At 38.5% G+C, this 18,511-nt stretch overlaps 2 protein-coding genes across 3 annotated transcripts in view; both read left to right on the top strand.

The window, feature by feature from the left end:
- Positions 1-10,188, top strand: part of ssbp4 (single stranded DNA binding protein 4) — an 86,065-nt gene extending 75,877 nt beyond the window's left edge. The window contains exons 7-17 of one of the 2 annotated variants that reach the window (XM_086161970.1): positions 1,524-1,650; positions 1,748-1,815; positions 3,340-3,404; positions 3,944-3,989; positions 4,086-4,121; positions 4,241-4,295; positions 5,579-5,649; positions 5,761-5,839; positions 6,204-6,232; positions 6,322-6,423; positions 7,219-10,188. In XM_086161970.1, the coding sequence (XP_086018096.1) occupies positions 1,524-1,650; positions 1,748-1,815; positions 3,340-3,404; positions 3,944-3,989; positions 4,086-4,121; positions 4,241-4,295; positions 5,579-5,649; positions 5,761-5,839; positions 6,204-6,232; positions 6,322-6,423; positions 7,219-7,248 (708 nt within the window). In that variant the 3' untranslated portion in view covers positions 7,249-10,188. The remainder of the gene's footprint in view (positions 1-1,523; positions 1,651-1,747; positions 1,816-3,339; positions 3,405-3,943; positions 3,990-4,085; positions 4,122-4,240; positions 4,296-5,578; positions 5,650-5,760; positions 5,840-6,203; positions 6,233-6,321; positions 6,424-7,218) is intronic. The other variant, XM_086161969.1, reaches the window with a different exon arrangement.
- Positions 10,189-11,041: 853 nt separating this feature from the next.
- Positions 11,042-18,009, top strand: fkbp8 (FKBP prolyl isomerase 8). Its single transcript, XM_086162293.1, has 9 exons — positions 11,042-11,174; positions 11,642-11,909; positions 12,127-12,296; positions 12,401-12,489; positions 12,853-13,073; positions 13,593-13,765; positions 13,837-13,914; positions 15,131-15,265; positions 16,705-18,009. The coding sequence occupies exons 2-9, from the start codon at positions 11,654-11,656 to the stop codon at positions 16,789-16,791; spliced, it is 1,209 nt and encodes a 402-aa protein (XP_086018419.1). The 5' UTR covers positions 11,042-11,174; positions 11,642-11,653; the 3' UTR covers positions 16,792-18,009.
- Positions 18,010-18,511: the final 502 nt, after the last annotated feature.

Genomic DNA, 18,511 nt, shown 5'->3' with positions numbered 1-18,511 from the left:
CTAGTAAAGCAGACATGGCTGGAAAAAATGTCAATAAATTTGACTGCACAAAACATTCAAACATGAAGATGTGGACCAGTATGGCCTCTCATAGTCCTCTGTCCTCCTCACGATGTCATGTTTAATTTCTTTTCCAATTTCCAACTCCTTTTCCATTTGTTCATCCAAGTCACATGTTTTCTGTCTGTCTGCTCTTATCTCTCCTCCCTTCCTTTATCCTAATGGATTTTGCCACCTGAGGTTTTACTTTCCGAAAGTTAATGACAAGCCCCTGTTCTTTGGGGAACGTACAAAGTAAATAAATAAATAAATAGAAAGGAGAAAAAAAAATTACCATATTTGTCTCCAACACACTAGCTCCTCCTGCTGTTTTCCGACGAGAGAACCTCATAACTGGTCAAATGAAACAGGCTGAATAGAGAGTGCTGATATGAGAGGCTCGAAATCAGATTTTCTATTTTCATATAAATGATCTGGTTTCTCATTTTCAGATGAACTTCTCAATTTTGTCCGTCATTATGGCCTCCTTAGTCAGATATTGGACCAACTAGTTCTGTCACATGTTACGCTGTGTTACTCAAGATGAACCTTGCTAAAAAAAATGGAGCACGCAGCTGCAGAACAGTTATTTCATGGTTGATAATTTGAGGTCTAAGACTTCATTCATTTAGGAGTCATACATCTCTAAGTTAAGATCTCAGAATCAGAAAGTGTTTATTTTTGGTTCATATTACATTGGCTTGGGAAATGTTTTGGTTTTATAAAGTGACACAGGCAAAACCTTAAAAGTCCCTTGGCACTCTTCTTTCTCCTCGTGCTCACTATCACAATCAAATGCTCTCCAATTTGCCCGTGTCTGCCTTTACACATCCACTTCACATTTCCCTGTGTATACTCGTGCATGATCAGTGTCACTTCTTCTAATTCTTTTCTTCATTACAAAAGAGACTGTGGAATACGATACTCTTCAAGTTAAAAAATAATGTATTCAATAAATTCAAATTGACGGCTTAAAGCTGAGACACGTTATAATAAAAGTCCCATTTTTTCTGTTGGGACACATACTTTGTAATATTATTCATGTCGGCATCCCTCCAAGTGATCAGTGAGCTATACTAAATAATATTTGATAACCCTGTACCAGGAATATTTTCCCCAGTGTATCATTGAGTGTTTTTTTTTCCCCGTCATATGAGACAATCTATTCAGTTTCCTTCATAATATGTCTAGTGAATCTTGATCCACTCGTTTACTAATCTTTTTATTATGAAATATTGTCAATTTAGTTGTTTGACTATCAAAGTATTATTTCATTGGAGGTTAATAAATATTGTGTGCTACAGAGATTTGCTCAATGCATTCTATATGACTCACAGCTGTGGACGGTGGTTTATTCAAGCCCAATGTTGTGTTTCGTAGCTGTTTTTTGTGATATTTTGAAGTACATCAAGGAAGGAATTGAGCATGTGTATCATCAACCCTAAACTCAAATTAATATTACTCTTCTCCTGTCCTTTCTGCAGCCATTCATGTCACCACGGTACCCAGGTGGGCCAAGGCCCTCACTTCGTATGCCAAATCAACCTCCTGGGAGCATCCCCGGGTCACAGCCTCTCCTGCCAAACAGCCTGGACCCCACCAGACCTCAAGGTACCAACAAACATGAGGAACAATGGGTCCTTTGTTGGAATAATTCATTTTTTTATGCAGTACTGCATTGATGACAAGTTGCACTTTCCTACCACAGGACACCCAAACATGGGAGGTCCAATGAGAATGAACCCCCCACGAGGCATGGGAGGCATGGGCCCTCAGGTATTCAGCAGGAACACTCAGTGCTGCAACACTCAGACACAATATTGAAGTAGTAGAATACAAGAAGCTGCACACCAGGAAAATGCACCCAGCCCTAACAGTGCACTGTATGTAAACTCAGCTGGATTCATTGCTTAGAGGATTATTTCATTAAGAAGGCCAATATTTGGTTGCTGTTACGTCCAAAATGGAATTTTGCTTCTCAAAAAACTGCTGCTTTTATTTTCCTTTTTGTACTGAAATTTGTGTAATTTATCCATAGAGCCCTATATCACATTTTCTAGGCGATATTCACATGTTGTCTTCTCAGCTGAATGGCTTTCTGTAGGGAAATTTGGAAATTGCGCATCAGATGAAACAGAATGTGACCTTTCAGAACTTTCAGTTCAGAAAAAAATGTATCATACTCACCACTAGTTGGAATCTGCAGGTATGCTTGCCTGTCATTTCAATAAGTCAGTGAATTTCAAAGAGAGAGATATAAATTAGAAGGTAAAGCTATAGATTTTCAGTTTTCAGAAACTTTTCATAAATTTGGCACAAAATCATGAAATTTCCAAAATAGAGTTTTCAGATAATGTCACTGGAGGGCTCTTCGTTTGGACAATTTTAGGATTTTTCCCCAGTAAATTTGCTTGCCAGAAATTGTTAAAGATATTATCTATTGAATTTCAAAAAATAACTGCCCTCAAACACACACAATCAAATGATGATGTAGTTTTGTTTTCTGATATATAGTAACATATAAACGATCCAGTGTTATGATATCAACATTTTTAATGTTGGAAGAGGTAAACAGCCTCAACTTTTTGGGATAAAGAAATCAAGAATAAAAAAAAGTAACAAGTTCCATCACTCTTGGCTTTGTGGGTGTTGAAATAATCATGTACTCACAGGGTTAAACAACAATGTCCTTGTCAATTACCATTACTGGGCAGCTGCTTTTTTTCTGAACCTCCAGCTCCAACAGCACCTCACACAAAGGCACTCACATGCACAGGCAAACACTCACACACCCCTTAGCCTCTGTGCCACCCTGGCCCTGTGACTTTGGCAGTGACTGTACCAGCAGCTGGTGTGGCATCTGCTCGACAAGTGTAATCGTCTGGTGAACAAAACTCTTCCTCTGAGTGGAGATGCACTCTGGCCTCCCCCTAAATCCAGCTCAGTCACTGATGTGCCTGCACACACACGCACACGCACACACACACACACACACGCACGCTGAATATACAATTCACACAACATATGTACAGCCAGCCAAACCCGCCTGCTGGCTAGCCATGAAAACATGCATACAAAATACACAAAGGGGAGCTCAGACATATAAATAGAAACACACAACGCATATACCTATACTTTTATGCTTCCAGCTTTCACACGTGACCCCCAACCTACAAACACTCACGTAATTAGCAGTAGTTAGCAATGAGACGTTATCTACTCACTTAAGAGTTTAACCTGTGTGATGCAGATGGAGCAGATGTGTGACTTTGTGCTAACTGTGGGTCTCCCTCTGTTTAGAATTATGGCGGTGGTATGAGGCCTCCTCCGAGCTCCATGGGGCCTGGGATGCCAGGCATGAACATGTTAGTAGACTGAAATATGAATCCAACTACCCAAAGTCACTGCTCCCAGTGGAGAGCCATGGCCAAATTCAATTTGTTTTATAAAGAGACATTTCTTTGCAACTTCTGCTTGTAGTTGCAAGGTCTAATCAGTGCCTGAGATGCAAGTACTGTACATATGGTCTACAAAATTTACCATTTAGCAAAATAAAGTTTCCATAGTTGCTTTGTTTTTTTTTTCCACTTCATATCTTTCAAATAAAATGTGTTAGGTTTAAAGTGTAAAAGTTAGTTACACTTTACATTGATTTGTTTTTGTTGGTGTATGTTTACCATTCGTTAAATCATGGTAAGCATATAAGAATTATAATACAAGATCTATCAAGTTAATGTATATCATTGTAAAATCAAAATTCTACGGACTCATCAGGGCCAATGGTTTGGGAAAAAATTTGTCAAGATTTTTTCTCAATTTGCATTGTATAGACAATATGTAATAATGGCTTGTGGTGGTCTTTTTTTGCCGGGAATTATGTATAACTTTCTGTTGTCATCTCCAGGGGTCCTGGGGGAAGAGGTCCCTGGCCAAATCCCAACACCAACTCAGTGAGTTACATTCTCTCACATCTTTATCTCTCCATATGACTGAGTGTGTTTACAATAGCTGTGTTTTATTTCAACTTGGGTCTCCTCTCTCAACAGATAGCTTATTCATCTTCATCTCCCGGCAACTACGTAGTAAGTGCCCTATCATGGACTCGTGTTTGACAGAGGACCATCAATTACCTGCGATATCTAACAGGCATCTCCCTGCACTCAGCCCTCATTTCTCTCTTTTCTCTCACTTTACCCCTCAGGGCCCTCCAGGGGGAGGCGGCCCACCAGGAACTCCCATTATGCCTAGCCCTGGAGGTGAAATATATATTTTTTCCTTTTTTTTCAATTGTCACTGAATGTGTGCATCACACTGTTTCATTAGACGTCTTTTTTTAAGTATATGTTATCAACAATTAATGAATGTTTATGTACTTGTGAAGAAATAAAGAGATTATGTGAAAGATAGGCTTGATACCCACGGGGGACATTTTAAATACTTCCTTATTCAAAGCAAATTAGTTACATTTAAATTCTACTGAAATACTATAATGTAAACAAGGAAAGAGGGACATGTCAATCTATCATCAGTGATTGAGCTCAGCTTTGATTCATCATTCCAGCATCTTTGTCAAGGATTGTGTGAAAAGCAAACGCATCCACTAGATCTCTTGTTTCTGTCAGGCTGCAGAGAGCTTCTTTCTCTGACCAATATGTATTATTTATTTATGAAACCATATTGTGATACGTTGCCCAGGAAACCTTTTACACAAAACGATCCTGCTTAAAAGAACACATTTCCATTGCAGTTGCAAAGTGTGCTTGCACAGAGACAGACACATACCTCCCACTAAAATGTTTACTTCCCGCTCACTATTGCCCCTGTCCCCTTCTCACGACAGCAGTATTCTGATCTCCTGGCCAATAAGATGGCACTCTATCACACAACAAGCCTTCTGCCTTCCTTTCGATCTCAAGATCTGATTTTTTCCTGCGTTTAGCTTATCACCATCTTCTCACAACTTTTTTCCATCAATGTCAGATCAAGGTCACCTTATCCTTCTGAGGTTTTTCAGGACAGACAGACTGAGTAAATAAACAGGGAATCTACTGAGAGTTGCTAAGTTGCCTTGGTGCATATATAATAACTTGGTTTAATCAGCTGATTGTAGGAGTTGGGTAGATAATGGATTTCCTTTTTTAGGCATGGCATAGAATTGCATAGAGCAACATATACATACACCTACTTCATACAGATTGACTTAATGTGACACTTAAGGAGAAAATTTAAACAGTATCTAAAACACTCAGAGACACTGCAAAAATCTTCCATAATCTTTTTTCTTTCTTCTTCTCATTCCTCCTTTTTTTAAATTTTGGAAATATTTGATATGAAAACATGACTGAAGGAGTACTTTTACTTTTAGGTCTGGCACAAATTATACACTGAGTCAACGTATAAGTATATTTATATGATATATATATATATAGTATATTTGTTTGATGGAAATTTTAGAAAGTGGCATAGCTTTTTCACTATAAAACGAATGCTTGCCCTAATTCTTTAAACTCTAAAGGTTTAAATGTTTTTTTCTGCATAGATTCAACAAACTCAAGTGAAAATATCTACACAATGATGAACCCCATTGGTCCTGGTGGAAATAGACCTAATGTAAGTTATTTCATGTAGTTCAAATTTTGAATTGTATTCATTTTAGTTTTCAGTTTTAAATTATTTTCACACGTTGAATGTTTGTGTCCCTCTATTTTCATGTCACCAAAGTTCCCAATGGGGCCAGGTCCTGATGGACCCATGGGTGGAATGGGTGCCATGGAGCAGCATCATATGAATGGATCACTAGGTGAGTATTGCCTTCTAAATATCCCTGCCGTCAAATGTAATTTAAAAGCAGCTATCCTCACTGAACAGTGACCCTTACGGTATGACTGCCCTCCTATGGTTGTTTGAGGAATTGCCCTTTATACTCTAAATATTGATTAAAGCAAAAACAAATTAGTGAGGCAGTGAATGGGGCAATTGAACCTGTAGATAGGTGTGACATGATCCGTGGTTTTGGTGTTCATCTATGTCTGACACAAACAGCTTGATTTAAGTATTGCGTGTTAAGACGAGCCGTTTCTATTTTTTCTGGATGGCCCTGCATGATGTTCAAGTTTGCAGCCAGATTTGTTGACTTGTCTCTTTTTCCTATTTTGTTATGACAGGGTCTGGTGACATGGATGGGTTGCCAAAGGTACCACATACTAGCCACGTGTTTACAATTCAATCATTATCTCTTGCAGGGTTTTGCGTTCTAATTGTTTTGTTTTCTCTGTGCTGTAGAATTCTCCTAACAACATGGCAGGCATGAACAATCCCCCGGGTACTCCAAGGGATGATGGCGAGATGACAGGCAACTTTTTAAACCCATTCCAAAGTGAAAGTGTGAGTACCAATGTAGATAGAGGACATATGAAGCTGGGGACAAACTGAAAAACTCTTTCAAATCATATCTGACCATAATGGAGCTCAGGGACATACATACGTATCTAAGAGTTAATGTGTACAAATTAGTCAGATTTCTACTGTTAATCCTCTTAAGCTTAAGTCATGTCCAGATACGGCTGTAATAGTAGGTATATTTGATACTCCTATAATTGCTCCATCTGATTTTTGATTTAATTTGGAGAAAGTATTTGAATGCTAAATCCCTTGTCACTCAAGGCTCACATGACCTGTATTGTTCACAGTACAACACAATCTTAGTGATCTTGAAAACAGCCCCCATGGGTAAACTGAGCTTATGACCAAGCCTTTTCATAGCATAGCGTTCCCAGCTTCAACAGAAACCCACTCAAAAGGCACAGCATGCAGACACACACCAGCATGGAACAACATGCTTTCTCTTTTGCATGGAGAGAATGCAATAAAACAATTAATTCAAGACTGACAATTGACTGACATTTTGCTCTATAATCCCCACTGTGATCTGAAATTCCTTAACATTTTCTTCTTGGGCTGGACTATGCTCTGCTTGCTAATGGTATACTGACATAGAAAAAAAATCAATTGATAATGATTTAATTGTTATGTATAATGAATGCTGCAAGGGGCTGGTATACTGGAAGTGGCATTTAGATCAGTTAGTTTCCTTTAATCTTGAAGTGGTTAGTTATTAAGAGTTTCATATGGTTTTGGCTTATCTTTTTTCCCCTTCTCCTCTTTTTTCTCTCTTTACAGTATTCACCCAACATGACGATGAGTGTGTAATTTTTTTTTTATTTTATCTTTTATTTTATTTGATTTCTTTTCCATCTCCCCCTACCCATAACCCCCTTTCCCGTCCATCCTGGTGCATCATGCATTACCCTTCTCCTCATCGGATGGTGTGCTGTGCCATACAGCCCCTGGGAATGCCCCTGGAAGGCAGGACTCCCCTCAAAGCCCCCCATCCAGGCATCTGCAAAATGGGTGTAAGAACATGAAAAGGCATCCAAGCGACAAGAAGGGTCTCCTCATCTCCAAGCCTGCTGGGCCTTAACATGAGACTCAGACACTGAGAGCCCCATCCTTCTCCAAGCTTTTCTCCTAAACACAACACCTGCCTTGATGGGTGGCATTCAAGCCCAATCAAGCTGCACCTCTGCATTCACTACCACTCCATTATGTCCTGATGATCATAACCTGAGGCCATGTTGAAGCTGACTGACAGGTGCCGAAGACCCTCATTCAATAACTCTGTTCCCATGGCGGGAAGACAAATAGTGATGGACTAATAATGTCATTTTAGGGCATGAATGGTTTTCATTAAATGTTTGTATTTTTTGTTGTCATTGATAATATTATTGTTACAATTTTCAGAATTCATATTATTCTACTCATATGATTTTCTGTAAAGGGCACATTTTATCCCAGAAGCAGCATCAACAATGACAGAAAAAGCACACACACACGAAAAATGCACAATGACTATCTGTTTACATATTTTTTTAATATTTGTTTTGATTGTGTCATCGTTAGTCACATACCTCTCTTAAACACTTATCTTACCTTTATCCTTGCCATCAAAATGCTTGTTGTACCATTTCTTTTCAAACACTATACAAATTGGGTTATTAGTTTCATGGAGTAGTTTATGATGAGGTGTGACTATATCAGCTTGAACTCAAGCAGAAGCTCCTTCTCTTGTTTTCTGGCACAGAGTCTGCTGATGATCGAGAAAAATCAGATCTATCGTGTCTTAATAAGTACCCCCTCTCACAATACTCTGTATGTTTACTGCATGGGAATGGCTCTAGTAAATATGTGGGATGAGTGTCGGATATGGCTGTGAGCCTTGGTAACATTTGGCTTGGAGCACCCATCATTTTACGATTTGTAATTTAGAAGTCATCTGTGTATCCCTAAAATCGATATCCTCCCATTACATGAATTTATTTGATCCCAACTTCATCTGGAACTGTAAGTGGCCCTGTTTTAAACCCAGAACTCCGTCTGTGCTCTTACCTCCTCTGGACATGGAGACATTTTGATACACTTTGCAAAGCCTGATTTCTTAATTTGGGTTTGGACTCCACATACACATCTTGTATGATCCACTTTTTTTAAACCCAGAAAAGGTGGACTTATAACAGTGCCCCAGTGACCAGTTCTTTTATCTAGTGCCCTAGATAAGGATCCAGAGGACTGGACAGCTGTAGTGACACTGTTGATGAAAGCAGAATGTTGGGGTTAACAGGCTACATTGCCACAATGGTCTAAAGAAGAGGAACAATATTAGAATATTTTTGTATTGAATATATTTCCATTTTTTGTTAATTGTTTTCAGCACACTTTTTATGTATTCAATGGTAAAAAAATGGAAGCCTGTAGTATCTGCTGTCAAAGAAATTGCAGCATATTACTCTATTTAATAGGTTTCTTTCTGTATGTGATGTTCCATTGGGTTTATCAATTGTCTAGCCATTCTTCACGGCGTCACACTGCACCACTGCCATAATGGTTACATTCAAATCCACAACAACTGAATTGTTGCAACCTCTGGGTTAATAACAATAATCTTATCAGCTTTCTGATATCAATGTGAAAAAGTTGTTGCCTGAGTTCAATGGGGACTTCTCCAGGATTTGGCTATTTGAAGCAGAGGGAAACATTTCTCCAGTGTTCCTTCAATGTAGACACACACCTCCCTTCTTTCCTTCAGTGCCATCTCTCACCCCCTCTACCCCGTCTTTAATTTCCTTGTTTGTAAATACTGTATAATGCATTTTGATATCATTGACATGTTTTGATATGTCAGTCACTACCAATGAATACAGCTGAAAGTAAATTATAAATAAAACTGTCCATGTTTTTCATAGAGAAAGGATGCGCTGACAATTGGGCTCCTGTGGCTAAAGTTACTTAAAAACAAGACTTAAGTTGTGGGGAGGATAGGACAGAGAGAGGACAGGACAGAGAGAGGCAAGTAAGGATACTCAATGATTTCTCTTGCAGCTGTAGTGTCCTAACTCTGCCCTTGTCTCCTTCTGTTTCTGATAAAGGTTCCTACTGATAAAGTAATCATTTGGATAATCATTTTCCAAGGGCACCTTCTCACTAAAAAAACATGTGACTTCATATTGCAGTTTTTAATATGAAGGATTTTTTTATCGATATAAGAAAAATGTTTAAAAGGAAAAGTACTTGTTTTAAATTAAGAATAGATCAAAAAGAAATACTTATGGTCTGAAACTGTGTCCTTTGCTATTCACTCCTGTAAAAGCATTGTATAGATTGAAGCTCTCTCACTGATCCTCTCTCAGTCCTCTGTGTATATCAATCGTTGGCCATCTCTGTACTTCTATTGTGATGTATAATACTGTACCATTAGGAAGAATTGCTGGTCGGATGGGGTGGTCATGTCGAGTCAGGGAGGGGTGGGGGATTCAAGGGAAGGGAACATAAATGATTCTCCTGTACCGTTCATGGTCCTTTCAGATGACATGGCAGTATTCAATATGAAGCAGTCTGTCTCTTGGGTTTGCTTTGTATTTCATGGTAGGATAGTTCAGAATCTTGTCTTAGGGACTTAGGTGTCTTGTGTTGGTAATAAAGATGTTCTTTGTATGTTTCTTTATATTGTAAAGTTTCTTTAGACTGAAAGAAAAACAGATAATTTGCTTATCAAAAAAGAAACAATGCATCAATAATAAATGTCATTTGATTTTTCATTGTTGTTTGGACCTCTTCCTCCATCCCCTAGGCTTTGCACCCATTGGATTTACTCCACAAAAACAGAGATATATAAACTATAGCAGAATTATATAAATTGGTATAATTAAAAAATAATTTATTTCATTTAATAATTGGTATATTTGTAATGTATTCTAATATATAATTTTCTAACTCATAATCCTTGTTAAAAGTTATATTTATTCAAGGAAATCGAACTGGAGCATATGTCAGATTTAACAAAAAGCCAGATCATTTACTTTGCATATTCCGATACTAATCTGAAGTCCAGCGGTTGTTCCATCTGAGAGCTGTATTGAAAAGTATGCCCCAATTAATTTGTTCTTTACGGTTCCTTAAATTAGAAACTCTGTCTTATTTATAATTTTGCCAGCTCATAAAATCTCAACAAACAGATTGGTTATAATTCTATTTGTTCGTCAGAATAGTTCTGATTGAAGCAGCAAATTTACTGTGGCTTTGTGTGATTATTAACCCGTGGAGGGCTAAAGATCACCGGGTAGAGGGCAAAGCCAGAGCCGCGCTCGTAGCATCATATTGTAGCGACCCCGCGGTGCTTTTCGAGGAATTTTCGGAGTTCAGTGATTTCTTACGTGTTTTTGGGATGAGGGAGAGTGAGGGGGAGCACAAGAGGTGGAGAAGGTTAAGTTGAGCCGCTGTTGCTTAAGTGTGACATAATTGTTCTCAAAGAAATAAGCTTTGTCAACCAGCAATTCGTCATTGTCGGGTACATACGCTCGGACATTATAGTATGAATGAAAAAGAGGCGCGGCAACGTAACCGGAAACAGCTTGTCTGGAGGAGGTAAAGACAGAGACGAAGCTAGTTTGAGGTTGTTGCCATGAAGTAGCAGGGTTCTTACTAGCTGCTTAGCAGCCAACATCAACCTCACTTCACCAAGGTTATCTTGTGGAAAGGTTGTCCAGGACCAAAACAAGCCCCTGTATATACACTGTGAGAAGGTAATGTGGAGTTTATTTTTGATAGTTGAGTGCATCAGATGTGGCGCAAAGATGTTTCACTGTATCCGAAACCATTATACGCAGAGTCTTCTTAGAACATTGGCTTGAAACGTTCGCGTAACGTCCGCTAGCATAAGCGAGCTAGCAAGATTATTGCTAATGCTGTCAAGTTGACTAACGTCTGCTAGCAGTAGCCGCATGAAGGCGAACTTCTTGGAAACTTCTAGAAACATAGCCTCCTAGTCAAAGGACAACCATATAATTCGTTTTTTGATTAAGGACGGATGAGAAGCTATAATGTCCCAGTTGTTTTATTAGTTTGTTTGTTATTCAAAAAAAAATCACAAGGCATCTGGGATCTGATTGAATTAGATGTCACATCAGTAATAGCATTGTGTAGCGTTGTGTTCAATGTGGAACGGTGGGCCCTGGTGTACGCTTTTGAATGAATCAACATTTTGTTGCAGTTCAATCCACTTATGACTGAAAAGGAGGAAACTATCGATGTCGCCGACAGTCGTGGCATTGCACCACCTGCAAAGACAACTGGACGAGCATCGTTGCTAGATAGCGGGGAGGACTTCGAGGTTGTAAATGAAGACGATATCGACGATGACCCCCCACCTCTGGAAGACGCGGGGGGTGGGAAGGACAGCGTAGATGGGCCTGGGAAGACCAATCTATGCAAAGACACAGACTCTCCCATTCCTGTGGAGGAATGGCTGGATGTTCTCGGTGTGTAGCTCAATAGACCAACGGCGAACTGAAACAAAATTTCAGAGCGGTGCAGTGAGCGTCTGATATTACTGTTTTTTTTTGTAGCCATTATGACAAAGCTGTTTAAACGCTTATGAAGGGAAAAGAACACTTATTGAAGAACCCTAGATGTGGCATTTTGGGGGTGGACAATCCTAGCTTGTGTTTTACAGTAATGAGTATGGTGTGTCTTCAGGTAATGACCAACTGAAGAAAAAAGTTCTGGAGGCGGGGAAAGGGAGGGACAGTCGACCTCAGAAAGGACAGAATGTAAAGATAAATCTTAAAACCTATCTGAAAGACCAAACACTTGTGGAGGAGCAGTGTGAACTGTCTTTCACTTTGGGAGATAGTGACATCATTCAGGTAATGACTGAGAATTTGAGATTATTTAAAATTAATTATTACTATCTCCCTCAGAATATTATTTGTTTAACGCAATCTTAACTGCAGTTACACTTGTTTTCCAGGCATTGGATCTCACTGTGCTGCTGATGGAAATGGGGGAGAAGGCCCTCATCCAGACTGATGCTAAATATGCATATGGTACTTGGGGAAGGTACAAAGTCTGTTTTAAAGTAATCTTGATATAATCATGAAAATCTCTTTACCCTTCATTTATTATACTTTATTAATCTCTTGCGGGAAATTCCTCTGCATTTAGCTCATCATGGATGAACCATGAGCAATTGGCAGCCATCTAGCGGCGCCAGGGGAGTAGTTAGGGGTCAAGTGTTTTGCTCAAGAACACCTTGGCACTATCTTGTCATAAAAAATCCTCAAGTCTAACAACTCACTGTATAAGCTCTGTTCTTACCCTCCTCGGTGACCTAAATGTTTTGTGGTGGACAAGTGTCAGGCTGGGAGTTGCATGAAATACAGTGATGAATGTATTCTACTTGTGTTTTATATCTGTTGCCAGTCTACAGCCAAAGGTTCTCCCCAATGCTGAGCTGCTGCTAGAAGTAGAACTTTTGGAATCCACTGATGCGCCAGACTTGGAGCTGCTGCCCCCTGTTGAAAAGATAGCACTGGCTAGCCATAAGAGAGAGAGAGGCAACAGCCATTACCAGCGAGGAGATTATGCGTTTGCTGTCAACTCCTATAGCATCGCCCTACAGATAACAGAATCCAACTCTAAAGGTAAAATGTGGAGTTACTGTTTATTTTTATTCAAAGACAATTGAGGGTTTTGAGTTGGGGGCAAGAGGTTAATATCAAGATATAAAAATTCTGTTTATTGATATTCTATGAAATATTCTATTCATAGTCCAGCATCATAAGTTTTTTTTACTATTTTATGTATTTGTTGTGAAGGACATGTGGTCTGATGCTGTACATACATTTTTGTTATTTTCAAGATGACTGTTCACAAATTAACACATTTCATTTTCCCTAATTCTGAGACAGATTATCTCAGATAACTGTATCTTATGGAGAAGGGAAAAGTAATGTTGCTGTCCACTATACAAGGATTGATTGATTACAAGGACTCCAACTTTTTTGATTACAAGGACTTCAAACGCAGGCTACCTGTTTTACTTTGTAAATAAAGAAAAATTAAAAACCCAACACATGAGCATGTGCTGTAACTATGTGTCTGTTTTGTTATGGTTTCCATTCATGAAATTCATATTAACATTATCATTATGTCCTCTGCAGTTGACATTACTCTCGAGGAGGAGAACGAGCTGATTGATGTGAAAGTGAAGTGTCTAAACAACATGGCTGCTTCCCAGCTGAAATTGGATCACTATGACGCTGCACTGAAATCTTGTGTCGCTGCCCTTGCCCACCAGCCTGAAAATATAAAAGCACTGTTTCGAATGGGCAAGGTACATATGTGCTTCTAATTTTTCTCCATGTCTGTTGGCCTGTGTCACAAACCATTGCATTCTTTTGAAAGGTGTTGGCTTTGCAAGGTGAATATTCCGAAGCCATTCAAACATTGAGGAAGGCACTGAAGTTGGAACCAAGCAACAAGGTATTTTCTAAAATGTTTTCTGAAAAAAACTTTTTCTGGGAAATGTCAGTTTTGCATAATGGCCAGTAGATGGGGCCATTGGGTAAAATATGTCAACTATTTTCTTTTTGTTTTTTTCAATGGCTCAATATCAGGTAGCATGCTGATTAGTCATTTCAAAGGATTGGTTTTCATGTTGCATCTACAAATAGATATGCCATGGACCCCAGAGATATCTAATGCCCCAGTTAGTCTTCCTGTTTTTCTGCTCACACTGTCAGGTGTATAAGGTTTTTTGGCCACAGGGCCATTTGGCAGAACTCAGCTCAGTGCGTGGGAATTTTGGATCAGCAATAGGCTACAGCCGCATCCAAGTTGTGCCCAGAATCCCCTATTTCAATCCTATACCAATCTGTCAAACAGCACATGGTCTGACCATGACCGCTTTTCCTCTAACCCCTGAGGTTTAATACAATGTTTCCTCACATTTTTAAAACATGTGAGATGGGTTCTCGTTCAGGTAAAAGTGTAATATAATATCCTTTGTATATCTATGTAGATTTTAAAAGACAGTTGTCATTTTGAAACTATTTCCTCATTTGTGTTTCTAATGTCTGTTTCATAAATGTTCTAGTTAGAGTATCCTTTGTTGAACTCTTGGGATCTAAACAAGATTATAATTGGCCTCTATAACATCGATGTGCACTCAATATAATCAATTGACAATTTTGAACATTGCCAGATATCATGGAGTGGCAAGATAACATGCTCTTCCAACCTTGACACACATGCTGCTTGCATTATTACCATAGACACTGAAATCACACCCTTCATTTCCAACCTTAATTTAGAACATGACATCTCTTTACCTGGAAGTTGTTTTTAGAAAACAAAGATTTAACAGTTCTAGTAAAGACAGTCTGAAATCATCTCAAAGATTGTTGAAAACAAAGATGTAGTTAAGACACGAAGTGTCTTCATGCCCTCTAAGCTGAAAGGCACAAACAAGGGATTCTACACTATCCTCATCACCCACATTTGTTTAAAGTTATCCATATATATATATGTATATATATATATGAAAGTTTCTGATCTATTTTTCTATATTTATATTGTGTATTTGTTAATGGGCGGGGGCACGGTCCCCAGGAAATATTGTCTCTCGCAGGACATTGTTCTTCTCTTGGAGGTGGGCTGAATTTCTCTGTAGTACCGATATGTCTTTTCTCTTGTACAGACTATCCACGCAGAGCTCTCAAAACTGGTGAAGAAACATTCAGAGCAGAGAGGAGCAGAACAGGCCATGTATAAAAAGATGTTGGGTAACCCCATGAACAGTACCTCACAGAAACACCTGGCCAAGTCATCATGGGTGAGACCGGCAGCGCCTGAGAAATAAGAATGTCAATTTCAAGTTTAATGATCTAATACTGACCCATGGTTCACTGGTCTGCAATGAAAAGAAACATCCAAAGTAATATAATTTGAATGAACTTACAATTTCAAACTTTTTATTGTATTAGGTAAATGTCATTATCTACTACCTGTTAAGGCTGTTGTCTCTACACAGCCCAGACATTTTTCCTCTGTTCTGTGGAGGAGTACAAAATACTCTGCATCTTGGCTTGAGCAGAGCTCTCATCCCTGACCTACTGCATTTTACTAAGATCACATAGATAGATAGATAGATAGATAGATAGATAGATTACAATCAGTGCTATCAATAAGCATGAACAGATCTTTGCCAAATATGGCAAACTGTTTTTTGAATTTATGAAAACATATTTGACTGTCGATATGCTGGTCATGTCTTAACTCAAGAAACACCTGCAATATGAAAACCTTCGACAGAATGGGGGCTTGTCCCTCACAGTCTGATACATCATGGGTAGTCAGGAACAAATATCAGCCGCATAGAGGAAAAAAAAACATGGCCAAGTAAGATTTTGCTTGTCTGCTAGTTAATCATAGAATTAGCAAAATGAGCTGCCCTGTCAGCATTTGTGATTGTGGTCGAGCTCAGTTGATTATCCTCTGACTGCGGTGGAAAAAAAACACTGTAATGAAAGGACTGCATTGTGGCTGATCTGAACCCTGAAAAATATAACCAGGTAGGGCCCTGATTTAGTGCCTTAAATTAAGCTAATGATGAAAATCCTTTCTCCAGGGGAAATGTCTTGATGTATTAAAAACACAGAGAAACAATACAGCCTTAATTAATGATACAGTTTTGCTCATGTTTATTAAGTAGTTTGAATGGAGTTGTACACCCAACCGTATTAACCTGTTGTGTATATGATGTATCAAAATATCATATTTTGGCCATCCATTTGAAAGGAAGAACACAAGGTGTGGTAAGGCTTAGATGTTCTCAGAAGACATTGTGATGAGAATGTAATCAGCCCGTGATTAACAAGATTTTGCATTATGATCAGATCTGTCTGGCACAAGTACATTAGCCGCAATTTAATTGTGTTCCTGCCAGGAAGTTAAATGGTCACACATGTGACAAATGCAAAATAATAAATAGGAAAATAGTAACACCAATAGGTGTGGTTTTATATTAAGCGCACACAATTTATATTTTATCATTTAAAAATTTTCTGGATCAGCTGTTAATATACAGATAATTTATCCAGAATTTAATCATAGTTAAGAGACAAGTACCGTATCCTTGTGGGTTCTGTATGGGGCTGACATGATTATCCTGTAATAAAGTGATTATCTAAGTTTTGACCAAATATATTCCCAGTATCAAGGGTTTGTTTAATTTAGTATGCACTTACCTTTTTTATGTGTTTTCTTTTTCAGGGTTTTAGCTGGAAGTGGTTATTTGGTGCCACTGCTGTGGCCATCGGTGGTGTAGCATTATCAGTTGTGATTGCTGCTCGAAATTAAAACCAAGCATGTTGTGATGACCCTGCCAAGCCCTGCAATATTAGAAATTAAAAACAGAAGCACATCTGGCAGTGCCTTCTGACTTTTGGTCCACGCGGGGTAGGATTTGCCAGTCAGTCAGTTGCCTCTACACTGTCACGCCCCAATTCTCTGCTATGTTTGAGAACTGTTTGAAAAATAATAAAACATCAATATCTGCTCTTGAGATGTATTTCCAGCCTTTATAAATGTTTAGGTTTATGCAAACCATCAGTGACATGTTTTATTTGCTGCCATTGTTTAGTGTGCTGCCATTAATGTTGGAAGTATTTTAAGCAGTGCAATGCAGAGTGATTTGCCATAAATTCCTTTAGGAGAAATTTATTAATCTCTTCCACTGTAAAAATGCTAATTAATGTGCTATAATCCTGTGTTAAGTAGATTTACATCCTCCACTGGTGCTGAAAATTCAGTATTTCCTGTTTGATAGAGAATATGTAATTTCCCTTCTAGACACATGGTAAAATGTCTGTCATGTAGCTGCTGCATCATTTGAAGTCAGCACAAGAGGAACTCCGGCTCTTGTACAAGCTGTTTTTCAATCTGCACCCTGTACTCCAGAACACAGATACAAGAAAGTCAGAGGGACCTTTACAATGTGTACAATGTATGCTGTCCCAAAGAAATATTACCTCATGTATTTTTTTTTTTCAGTTAGTGTTGTTTGCCTTTTTTCTTTTTTGTCCGGTACAGTAAAAGTGCACGAAACATTAACAAAACTGTATCCAAAAATCCAAAACGGAATCCAAAAATTAGTCTCAAAAGAAAACAAAGTTTCATAAAGGTTGGAAGGATGGTACCCATTTAATATCAATGTTTTGGATCTGAGATGGTCACTTTCTATATTCACACTTACCAGAACAGGGATTAATGATGTTGACCTTTTATTAAAAATGTAAAATTTCCGTCTTATTTTCCAATTTAAGGCAGTAAGGAACATTCAGACCAAATGTGAAAGGGTGAGAATTTTAGCTGTAAATGTTTTAAGCCCATAGGTTTCCATCTGCGATGTTCTCATAGGTTTTAATGTATTCCTTAATGTACATGTTCTTGATTGAGTGATTTCTTCGGAATGAATGGAAAAGTTCGACAAAGTAGTCGTACTGAGGATTGAAATGGCCTTCTGTCATTCCTTCTATTTGTCAGTTAAACATTTATAACAATAAACACTTTCTGTTATACCACGGTTTTCTTCAGCGTTTTAATTTTACTTATCCAACTTCACCTTGGTGTCATTTTTTTTACTACAAATCAGTAATCCTTAATGTCTTGATCCCGTCCCCCAGCTCCACAGGTGTAATTTCCTTTTTTTGCCTTAATTTTTTTTTTTTTGTTCCTTTAAAAAAAATCCCATGAGAAAGTAGTTCTTATCAGTTAGGTCCGGGAAGTTCTTGTAACACAAGTTGACCAAAAGTCCCGAACGTCCCACAAATACTCTGTAAGTACACATATCCCATTTCAACTGTAAACACCGTTTGTGAGTCTGTTTCTCTTTCCCCCAAGCCAACGTTTCACTGACGTAACCAGATGACCGATTGTTTCGCTCGTCAAACGCCGCGGGGCATGTTTTCCGCTTGAACCATGTAATGTCATCATGTACATTTATAAACATGTGCAACTTACATGAAATTAAACTGACATGTCACGTGGTTTGGTTGACTTTTTATTCTAGTAATAATCC

This window comes from Fistularia commersonii, chromosome 16 (genome assembly GCF_037954325.1).
Source record: "Fistularia commersonii isolate RoL2024-O1a breed Wild chromosome 16, RoL_Fcom_v1.0, whole genome shotgun sequence".
Taxonomy (NCBI): Eukaryota; Metazoa; Chordata; class Actinopteri; order Syngnathiformes; family Fistulariidae; genus Fistularia; species Fistularia commersonii.
This window is presented reverse-complemented; position numbering and strand designations above follow the sequence as displayed.